General features: G+C 37.4%; 1 protein-coding gene across 5 annotated transcripts in view; it reads left to right on the plus strand.

The window, feature by feature from the left end:
- Positions 1 to 12373, plus strand: part of LOC131436935 (multiple C2 and transmembrane domain-containing protein) — a 131877-nt gene that overhangs the window by 33036 nt on the left and 86468 nt on the right. For all 5 annotated transcript variants that reach the window (XM_058605932.1, XM_058605933.1, XM_058605934.1 and 2 more), the window contains one exon: positions 6027 to 6557. In XM_058605932.1, the coding sequence (XP_058461915.1) occupies positions 6509 to 6557 (49 nt within the window). In that variant the 5' untranslated portion in view covers positions 6027 to 6508. The remainder of the gene's footprint in view (positions 1 to 6026; positions 6558 to 12373) is intronic.

Below are 12373 nucleotides of genomic sequence, written 5' to 3' on the forward strand. Positions count from 1 at the left end.
ATTGAAATGCCAATTAGCGATTATTTGCTGTCATAATGCGGCATTAGTATGTGCTTATTGGTAACCGGGGCCGATTGGAATTAGAAAATAACGCACAGTATTAAAAAGTAACAGTTGAAGGAGAAAAAAGGAATTCCTATTATTACACATCAAACATTCTCATATACAAAACTGTGGTATTCTTTGAAATAATTTTCTAAGATTCTTGATAGAAAAAAAAAGTTTGTTTGTGCTCGAACTAGTATAGTCTGCAAAAGGAAACAGTTTTCAGATCGGTTAGGCTATCTCTGAAAAAAAAAAGACGAAGTGAGACTCAATATTGCAGGTATTTCCGGAACTGGAACCCGAGAGCCCGTATAATCGAAGTTGATTGGTATGGCTAGTTTGTCGTTGGAGTGAGGCCAACTTAGAATTTTTGTACGTTATTTGTATCACCACTTCAAGTGACGGTATAAAATGTTTGACATTCTTCACCCTCTTCACAACTGGAAGTCGAACCCGCATGAAATGTAGGAATTTCGTATGACACCACAAGACCTTTTCTGGTTAAAGCTTGAATCAATGGAATATTTAAAAAAAACGGATTTAATCCACCCCTTTGTGTTATGATGCCTTTCGCCTATAGCCATTGTTTTCATTAATATTACTGTGATTGTTCAAAAAACGTTTAGCATTAGCATTAGAGACCGCCCGTTTGTTACTACTTCGTCATTGATTAGAAATAATTAAACTTGCAAAATATTTTTTTTCTGAAACAATTTGAAATAATATTATCATGTGTTCATTGCTCTGGGTAGTCGGCTACCGAGAATATGTTTGATGTGGAACACATCTTTATTTTCTATATAGGGGTGCGAATCGGAAACTCAGAAAAAATACACGTAGAAATGTGGGCAGGTTTTGAACACTTACAGCTCAGTCTATTATGTATCAATTATTAATATTATCTTATCATTTGATTGGAAATATTTCTAAGTTTCGATTTGAATGTATCAAGACCATTTTTTTTTTCAATTATATAAGATCGAAATTTTGGTTAGTAGCGAGCAGTGTCCTATTTTGTCAGCTAAAAATCTCCGGCATACCGGATTTCTTTGCCATAGACGACGGTTTTGAAATAGTAAGCGATATATCAAAGGGAAAGCATCTCTCTGATTGGTCAATCGATGCTAGACAGCAAGACAAAAAGTGCCATAAAACGATTTGAGTCTATAATTGGTATGCTCTGATCTTGTGTCATGCAAGCTCGGATCAAATTCCATGTTATGTCGTTTCGCCTGAGAAATTGATAACTACTCCAGGGTAAATTTTGAATGCTTGAGATTAATTTCTAATTTATATAAACTGAACTCGATTGATAATGAGAAAAAGTTTATCGTTTCAACCGAAATCGCAGAATGGTAACTTAACTTAATGCTATTAAAATAACCGCTTGCATACAAAACTTGAACACAAGCGTGGCGAAGAGAAGCTTTAATATCAAAATCGTATCGCAGGTATGTACAAAGATATAATTGCATAAATTTGGAATATGTTCGGTGTTGGTTCCTAATAAAGATCAATCTAAGCAGACTCTCGTGCCATTGCGGATTCAAAAGTGTGACGATTGATTCAACTGTTTGATTGTAGATCATTAGAAATTTTGGTTGCCTTGTTCCACATCAATGGCTCGAACAACTCCATGGGGCTGTTTTTTGTAGTTTTTTTATTAATATGTGCTTCCTACAAAAATTCGAAATTTCTTCCAAAGCTCGTGAAACTCCGGGCAGCCGGCTGTCGGGAGGTTCACTATCAATTAATACATTCAATTCATTGTATTCTATTTTTTTTTACAATCGACAGCCAAGACAGGCAAGATATCACGCGATCATCATCAGTCATTCTTCTTCTCCCGTACCAGCACGTACCGATGCGTACCGATTTTGTATAACAGTTTGAAAGTTTTGATACTCATTGCGCTATAATTTCGGAGCCGAAAGTCGTCAACTAGATGAATTTACCAGTAAGTTATATAAAAATGTGCACCTTGTTTCGCCATCGCTTGGGAAACAATACTCCGGAACTGGAGCAGACATCCGGAACTAGAAGTCGAATCTGGATAAACTTTTTGGGGACTTTTTAAAGAATTTCGAGACCATTTATATGCTTTTAATTATGTGAAAATTGGTTAAGAAATTTCTGAGCAAATTAATAGCGCATTTTTTCATAAATTTTCACATATTTCCTTGTAATTCCGGAAGTCAAATCGAAAAAAAATCAGGAAAATTAAATGAGGTCATTAATTTGAATTTAAGTTTGTGAAAATCGGTTTAGCCATCTCTCAGAAACGTGTGTGACTATATTTTTCCTTTTTTTTTGGTGCGTATCACCCTGTAATTCAGGAATCGGAAGTTGCCTAAAATGTTTTACTATGAGAAAATACAAAGAAAAAAGGCGGGTGGGTAATGTCAGAGACATAACTGGATGTCGTGAATACAAAAACAACTGACATGTTCCTTAACACTTCCGAACATCAATTAGTTGATCAATTGTATGAATTATGCCAGCATTCCTTTTTTTCGCATTTTTCGCAAAAACAAAGAAGGCTTCACTTGATCTCGATTACTGTGAATTTCACACAGCGAAAAGTGCACCAATCTAACCAAACTGTTCTAGATTTGCACTAAACTGAGGATATTTCCTTTCGATATGCGAACAACAAATCCTAATAGTTCTTTAGAAAACTTTTAGAGCCATTAGAACGGCTGATTTTGTGTAATGCTCTCCACTGTTGTCCTCTTTTCGTTGCTTTTTCACCAATGCAAATGACTGGCAGCTGTGACGTAATCGCTCTTGTCGGAAGCGAAACTAGCTTTGCAAACGACACAAAATACATCTGCTCGCAGTGGCGGTAGAATCCAAACTGATCCAATTTTTGTTAGGAGCTTTCTTTTTACGTGATTTCGTTTGTAGCTTTTTCACTAATGGGCGGTCCTAACGGCTATAAAAATAGCCGCATATAGAACTTTAAAGTCGATTATTTCATTTCGGATTTGAATAATTTATTGAAAGAAAAAAATATCAATATGCTGTAGGGATTCGTTTCTAGCATTCAGAAGGACCAAATTGAGGAACTCACTACGATATTCACCAGTTTTCGGAACATTTTTCTCGAACGATTTGTTGTACAGCAGCAGATATGTTGTTCTCTTCCTCAGAATGCGTTCTGATTGGCTGGTGTTGACATAGGTCAAATGAGACAGGTTTTTCAATAGTGTACTATTGAAATACTTCAATGCTGTTGCTATACACGTTTAAGTTGAAAAATTTCGATTCTATTAGTAGTTAGTTTATATAAATCCTTTCACAGATCACTGAGCTATGAGCTTTCAAAATGCGAGAAAGGCGAACGCGCCTTTTGGATTATCCCCTTTGAAACTCGTTTATACCAAACATTTCAGAAAAGTTTAATTTTGAATTATTTGAGATTATGTCACACGACTGAAAATTTTATCATAAAATTGTGATCATATTTCCGATGGCATGTAGCAAAAATTATGTTGATTCGTGAGATACAACAAGAGATATTCACGATCAAAAACTTATCACTCTCTCAGAGGGTAAATTTTGAAAAGGCTCCCCATAGTAAAGTTGTGTGCGAGACACGAATGAACATAATGACATTAAAAATGCAATTTTGAAACTCTCTCATCAACAGATTTAAATTTGAAAAAGAGGCAAATAATTGTGAAACACTAACGTTACTAATCGCTGAAGCTTCAGAATTAGTCTGAACGATGACGCGCCACAAAAACCAAGCATCCGGCGAGCGACGAGCTAGCTGCTTCGTTTACGGATGGCTGCCGATTGAAGGTAAAAATATATCATGGCATATACGAGGTCTGTTCAAAAAGTACCCGGAATTCTCATTTTTCTAAAAAAATATTTATTTATTCGTCTACATCAGTATGGTCCCCTTCAAAGTAATCCCCCTAGATATAATACACTTATGCCAGCGTTTTTTCCAGTCTTCGAAACACCCCTGATAGTCACTTTTTGTAATGCTCTGTAGCACTCTCAGCGATTCTGCCATTATCTCTTCAATCGATGAAAAACGCTGTCCTTTCATGGGTCTCTTCAACTTTTGGGAACAGGAAAAAATCACACGGAGCGATATCTGGTGAATAAGGAGGTTGGGGCATGATTAAAGTCTTGTGTTTAGCCAAAAAATTTGATCAAAATTCAGCAGTTTTGAAACGAATTTTGCTGCCACTCGTTTCATGCCCAAAACATTTGAAAAAATATGATGGCATGAGCCAACTGATATGCCAACTTCATCAGCAACTTCTCTAATAGTGATTCGGCGATCATTCATAATCATTTTTTCCACTTTTCCCACATTTTCATCGATTATTGACGTGCTGGGTCGACCGGACCGTTCGTCGTCTTCAACGTCTTCGCGGCCATCTTGGAAACGCTTATACCACTTGTAAACACTTGTTTTTTTCATAGCAGACTCACCGTAGGCTCTCTGTAACATTTCGCACACTTGGTTACACTTTAATTCATTTTTCACGCAAAATTTAATACAAATTCTTTGACTCTTTAATTCTTCCATTGTTTAAACTAACAAAAATCGCCGAGCTCAAAAAAACACGTCTACACCAGCCGCTACAAGACAGAATGTAAACAATGAATACAGCTGAAAATTTCATCATACGTTAGGGACATATGTACCCACACAATAAAAAAAAAATTGACCGCCGGACTCTCCAGACGCGCGCAATTAAAAAAATCCGGGAACATTTTGAACATACCTCGTATTTATAGATTCCCTTTTATGTGAACGTTCACGCGATGCAGACCAACGATCCAAACCGTCGGCCGTGCACGAAAAATCAGCAAGATGACATCATTTGCTTCTCCTGTGATTGGTTAATGAAAACATAGGTGAATTCTAACCAATTTTTCAAGTGTATGCTATTGAAACACTGCAACGACGTTACCATACATATTTAAGTTAAAAGTTTCCAAATCGATTGGTTGTTAAATTATATCAATCCATCATTAAATGACTGTGTTATTAACGTTCAAAATTATGACAGAAAAAAGTTACGCGACTATTTTGGAAACTTTTAATTGACACCTGGCTCCGTGTAGTGAAGAATAAGACATTGTTCATGCCAAATGGAACGATTTTTTTCAAGCTGTAAGACCCTACCCGCCTTTTAATGAATGGTGAACAATGTTTTCTAGACACTATTGCTTGCCACTCATTTGCATCGTTTCGTACAAACTTATTGGCCAGAGTTAAAGTTATAGTTTAGAAATTCTGAAAATGTTGAAATCATGCAATGCAAACAGCACAACGTTAAATTACGGTAAATTACCACACAAATTACTTTGAGAATTTATGCATTTTTAATGTCACTGTGAGCGGTCATGTCAGTAATTTACACCGTTTCATAATATCATTGCTGTCCAGGAAAAATTTCTAACTGCACTGCGTAGTGGTGTAATTAAGAAGGTACTCATCACTCTAACTGCAAATTCCAACCCAGATCCGGACAGTCGTCCGCCCCCTTCGAAATGATATTGCAAAAACCACTGCGGCGTGTGATGAATTCCAAAGCTCAAAAGATAACACAACTAAGTCAACTGCTTCAAGCTGCTAAACGTTACCGTTTGTGTTCGTACCTCGAAGATACCGAGAAACTCATCTTCGGATGTGACCTTTCCGGCAGCTTTTTGATTTATTAGCTTCCATCGGGGTGTAAACGTGCCTCATAAATTTTGCTCCAAAACTCATTGGGCTTTGTTCAATTTGTTCTTGTGCGGGCTAGGAATGGTTAAGCTTTTGAGTGACACAATTGTTCGTAAATCGTATCGAATTATGAAGCATTAAAATAACAACGTCGTTCGATGAACATTAGGAACAGGTTGATATAATTCACTTTTCGAAGGTAGCACGCAATCCGACAATTTCACTAACATTCTCTTCTATCATTCTTTTCATGTATCCTTCGTTGGAAATAAAAAAAATTAAGCCTCCAAACCAACCACCAACCAGTTGCCATCGTCGCTAAACTTCAATTTATTGGAAGAAACGGTGCCTATCAACTAGAAATGTAATGAAAAAATGTCTGATATTCAAGAGGAGAACCGTGTAAGGAAATCACGTCGGCAACGTCAGCAAAAACATTAACAGCCTTCCCGAAATAAAAAACCCCACATACACCAAGCCGTTTACCGGTCGATGAGACACGTGATGATTGTTCCTTTCTTCACCACCACCACCACCAGAAACACCAACGCCAAAACCCGATGCCAATGGCGCTGACTGAGAATGGCGGTTCTGCAGGTGGTTTTCCACAGTGAATAACGGCGTGCAACAGTGCCAGTCTTCTTCTTCTTCTACAATAACAACAACAATAACAACATCGTCTCAGTTCGCATCGGTTCACCGTCCAACGTTACGGTTCCGGAATCAACCAACCATCGGTCGACTTTCCTGCTCTAGTAGGTGGATATGGCAGACCTAACGAGCGCGATGACGCCATCTACCGGCAGCAGTCAAAGTGAGTATCTTCCTCCACCCATCGCCGTTGCATGACTAGCCAAAATATTAGTGCACAAACTCCCACACTGACACACACACACACACCTACCCTCGCACGACCATGCAAAACACTTTCAATAATTCACGACATCAAAAGATTTTTATACATTTTGACGTTTCGTGACAGTCTCTATGGTTCGCAGCACAAGCAACCCGCAAGTCCGTATGCATGGCAACCGAACCAACCGGTGAGCTTTATCTATTTGCACACCGAGGTGCTCCTGTTGCTTTTGAATGGAAGTTTTTTTTTTGTAGCACCTGTAGGCGTCTCCGGATGGCAAGGATCCGAATGAAAAAAAAACGCGAATACTATACCCCTGCAGGGGGGTGGAGGGTATTGTAAATTCATTGGTTCCAACACGCCACGGAGCAAACGAAGATCTATTGTGGCATATAGAGAACGGGATGAAGATTATAATGAGTTTTATAACACCATCATCCAAACCCGGTCTGGAAATGGAAACTACTCCCATCCTACACCAGATGGGATTAAAACGGGATTGAGTTTTGAGATAGTTGCATTAACAAGTTTTTTTTTGAATGAATCTGATGTCAGATTTAGATTTAGGAGGAGGAAAATAGCTTTTTGAACTGCCAGAAACCAATCGATTTTTGGCTTTTGCTAGTAAGTTGATAGATCAACAAACACACCGACAACAGTTTAATTTGTTATGAAGTGATCAATAACGTAGCTTGACTTTTAATCAATACTAAAAGAAATACAGATCCGGAATCGCTGGGTGATAAGACGGGTTTGCGAAAAAGTCAAGTGTTCTCTTTAGAAATAGGACTGGAACTTGTGGACGTTTTCCAATCACTGGAATCGATGTATTTCTGTCAAAAGTGAAATAAAACACACTGAAATGCTGCATTTGGAAGTTGAGTGTATATACAATGGGTGCTATGATAAGTTTTCACCATTTGTTCTCCAGTGTTTAAAATAACGTCCAAGCAAGAGGAGCAGGGTGTCAAAATTTTGCTCGCGCAGCAAGAAAATTCGACGTTCTCGCACGTCAAGTTTGCAGAATTGCTGGATGTGGCCAAATTTAGGCATAGGATAATTTTCTCAAATTGAGAGTTACAAATTATGAGTTATTTTGTGGAAATTATGAATGGTAAAACCCGTTATAAGGGCTAGATTTTTGCGGTAAACGAGTTACGTTGCGTTCCTTTTAAGGAAGTCATAGATATTACGAAGTGTCACATACGTCGCTCTTTTGTAAGTTGTAGCAGTTATGAACAAGGATGGCTTTTATCGTATCAAAGAACGTTCGCTGGCAATTCTTCAACGATTGAATCAGTGCCTTCAAAGAGAGTTAGAAATCATCGCAACAACAAAAACCCCGCATGGCTCATTTAACATAGAATCGACACCAGTGCGAGAGCGAATTTCTCTCGATGACAATCAAAGGTTGGCACGCCGCTGTGGGGATCTTCTCTGAAGCAACAAACGGTCACTTATTCTCGTTTCGCGATCCGATTCTATACAGGCAGTTGATAATTGCGATTGAATCATTTCACTATTGCCGCTTATTCTAACTATGTGCATATAATCTTTGTATAAGTTGTGTCTATGAAAATGTCTGTGAATGCTCCACACAAGGATTTTGAAATATTGCAACCTAGTATGAGAATCATCAAGTTGAATCATCGACTCGATTTTCTGCGATAATTGTCAACTTGCGATTCTCTCTTGGGAAATTCCACACAGCAACGATCATTATCAGACTGTAAAATTTTTTTGTATGTAATTGGAGTTATAAAGCGTTACGTTACTGTTTTGTAAATCATAGGCATTACGAAGCGTTACATGCGTTACTTTTAAGTAAGTTATAGGCGTTACAGAGCGTTACGAAATGTTTCTAAGCGTTGCATGCGTTACTTTTTAGTAAGTTTAAGACGTTACTAAGCGTTACATGCGTTACTTTCAGTAAGCTATAGGCATTACGAAGCGTTACATGCGTTACTATTTTGTAAATCATAGGCGTTACGAAGCGTTATATGCGATACTTTTTTGTAAGTTATAGGCAATACGAAGCGTTACATGCGTTACTTTTTAATAACTTATAGGCCTTACGGAGCGTTACGGAACATTGTTTTTTGTAAGTTTAAGGCGATACTAAGCGTTGCGTGCGTTACTTTTTTTGTAAGTTCTAGGAGTTACGTAGCGTTACACACTTAGAAAATTTCGCAGTATTCGGTAATTTTTTACCGAATTTTCAACAGCTGAACGTTCGGTAATCAGCTCGGTAATTGAATTGATTACCGATCGTTCGGTAATTGCTGAACTGTCAAACAACTACCGTAAACTGTAAACCAAATGGATCTAACACATTGTTCGGTAATTTTTGTATGTTTGTTTTCCTTTTGTTAAAATTCTGGATTTTCGGATTTCAAAAAACAACACATATTCACAAAAACGAATGAAGAAAATGGTTTTATTCCACGAGAAATTTAAAAAGTGTCAGATGTTCCAACTGACCGGAATTATGAGCGCCTTCCAAAACACTGCACAATCCGTCGAGTCCAACAAAAATTTCCCTTGAACGATTTGTGTAGGCAGCAAGTGGACAAGTGAAACAAAATTATTTTCTGCCTATAAGTAAACAAAAAGCTGTTAGTGGCTCTAATGTCTTAAAAACATTTATCACCTGTACCTCAATCCATTCGATAAACCCTTCAACATTTTTTTCGTTTGGTTAATAAAAAGACACTCACTGAATATTTTAATAACTGTTTGACAGTTAGTTTCATGACAATTAGTTTGCACGGAAGTTCGGTTATTGGAAGATAACTTTATCAAACGGACAGCATGATTTTTACCGTATTCGTCGACTATTCAGGTTTACCGTATCAATTGTATATCTAATACAGAATTCTGTAATGAAAATTAACGCATAATTGTTGTAAAATAAAACCCATGTATCGAAATATCGGTTATTTCTATAGATTACCGAAAGTTCTCGTCAAAAATATTACCGAACAAAAGAATTAAATCTTAGTGTGTACATGCGTTAATTTCTGATAATTTATAGGCGTTACAGAGCGTTACGATGCATTGCTTTTTTGTAAGTTTAAGGCATTACTAAGCGATACATGCGTTATTTTCAAGTAAGTTATAGGCGTTATTTTTCAGTAAAATATAGGCATCAGGGATCGTTACATGCGTTACTTTTTTGTAAGTAATAGGAGTTACGAAGCGTTACATGCGTTACTTTTTAATATCTTATAGGCGTTACGGAGCGTTACGAAGCATTGCTTTTTTGTAAGTTTAAGGCGATACTAAGCGTTACATGCGTTACTTTTTAATAAGCTATAGGCGATACTAAGCGTCACATGCGTTGCTTTTTAGTAAAATATAGGCATAACTTTTTTGTATGTTATAGGTGGTACTAAGCGTGACATGCGTTACTTTTGTTGTAAGTCATAGGCGTTACGAAGCGTTACATGCGTTACGTTTTTGTGAATCATAGGCGTTATGAAGTGTTACATTTTAGTAAGTTATAAGCATTAAGGAACGTTACAAAGCGTTACTTTTTGTAAGATAAAGGTGTTACGAAGCGTTACATGCGTTATTTTTTAGTAATTTATAAATTTTACGAAGTGTTACATGCGTTACTTTTTTGTATCAGGTGTACAACTTTGCTTCCACCGTTTTCCGATAGGTGGCTGTACCGGCTGAGGCTGGTCAAAATACATAGATGATAATGCCTTAAAAATGAGTGTGTACACACTAAGAATTAATTCCTTTGTTGGGTAATATTTTTGATGAGAAATTTCGGTAATCTATAAAAATGACCGATATTTCGGTACATGAGTTATATTTTACAATAATTAAGTTAATTTTCGTTACCGAATTTTGTAAATAGATATACAATTCTTACGGTAAATCTGAATAGCTGCCGAGTACGGTAAAAACCATACTGTGCATATGGTAAAATTATCGTCCAATAACCGAACTTCTGTCAAAACTGATTGTTGTTAAACTAACTGTCAAACAGTTATTAAAATTTTCAGTAAGTGTCTTTTTATTAACCAAACAAAAAAATTCTTAAAGAGTACATCGAATGGATTGAGGTACAGGTGCTAAAGTTTTTAAAACATTAGAACCACTAAAAACTTTTTGTTTACTTATAGGCAGAAAATAATAAATCACTTTTCCACTTGCTGCCTATACAAATCGTTCGAGGGTAATTTCTGGTGAACTCGACGGATTGTGCAGTGTTTTGGAAGGCGCTCATAATTCCGGTCAGCCGGAAAACTTTTGACCCTTTTTTCGTGGAATAAAATTCATAGCCACAACAGGTTGGAATTTCCATCTTTCTTTTTGTGAATTTGTGTTGTTTTTTGTATTCCGAAAATCCAGAATTTTAACCAAAGGAAAACAAACAAACAAAAAATTACCGAACAATCAGTTAGATCCATTTGGTTTACAGTTTACGGTAGTTGTTTGACAGTTCAGCAATTACCGAACTGATTACCGAACGTTCAGCTGTTGAAAATTCGGTGAAAAATTACCGAATTCTGCGAAATTTTCTTAGTGTGTACAGTGCCTAACGAATTGTCATCGCCGTTTCAGTGACAGTTGTTCTTGTTGTCGTATTATTCACGCTCGAAAATGTCTGTTTATGTGCCCAATTCTCGCCATTTGCGGGAAGTTTTACTTTTCTGTTACAATTCGAAAAAAATGCAACTGAAGCGCATCGAATGCTTTCATAAACTTACGGTGATGCTGCTCTGAGTAAAAGATCGTGTCGGGAGTGGTTTCAACGTTTTAAAAATGGTGATTTCGATGTCGACGACAAACATGATGGCGGAAGAGAAAAAATCTTCAAATATAAATAACAATTTACTACGAGCTCTTAAAACCGGGTGAAACCATCACAGGAGATCGCTACCGAATGCAACTGATGCGCCTTAGTCGCGCGCTAAAAGAAAAGCGGCCACAATATCAAGAGCGACATGACAAAGTCATCCTGCAACACGACAATGCTCGGCCTCACTTCGCAAAAGTGGTCAAAAAGTACCTGGAAACGCTGTAATGAGAAGTCTTGCTCCACCCGCCGTATTCCCCAGATGTCGCCCCTTCTGACTTCCACCTATTCCGTTCGATGGCACACGGCCTGGCAGATCAACATTTTCAATCCTTCGAAGAGTTGGAAAAATGGATTGCTTCATGGATAGCGTCAAAAGAGGACTCCTTTTTTCGAGCCGGAATCCGAAAATTGCCGGAAAGATGGGAGAAAGTTGTCGCTAGCGACGGACAATACTTTGAATAATACATCTGTAAGCACTTTTTCGCAATAAAGCTTCAAATTTTGAAAAAAAAACGGCAGAAGCAAAGTTGTACACCTAACATGTTACAGGTGTTACGAAGCGTTACATGCGTTACTTTTTTTGTGAATCATAGGCGTTATGAAGGGTTACATGCGTTACGTTTTAGTAAGTTATAGGCGTTTCGAAATGTGACATGCGTTACTTTTTTGTAAGTTACAAGTGTTACGATGCGTTACTTTTCAGTAAGCTTTGGGCGTTACGAAGCGTTACTTTTTGTAAGTTACTGGCGTTACGAAACGTGACTTATGTTACTTTTATAAGTTTTTGGCCTCACGAAGCGTTGCATGCGTTAGTTTTTCTTAGAGTTGGAGATGTTACATGCGTTACTATTTTGTGAATTGAAGACCAGGGCCCCTCCCAATATCAGAAACAGAAACAAAAAAAAAAGGCTTGAAAAATATTATGGGGTGGTTGATCCAGTAGATTACCCGGTGAGAT

Source organism: Malaya genurostris, chromosome 3 (assembly GCF_030247185.1).
Source record: "Malaya genurostris strain Urasoe2022 chromosome 3, Malgen_1.1, whole genome shotgun sequence".
Taxonomy (NCBI): domain Eukaryota; kingdom Metazoa; phylum Arthropoda; class Insecta; order Diptera; family Culicidae; genus Malaya; species Malaya genurostris.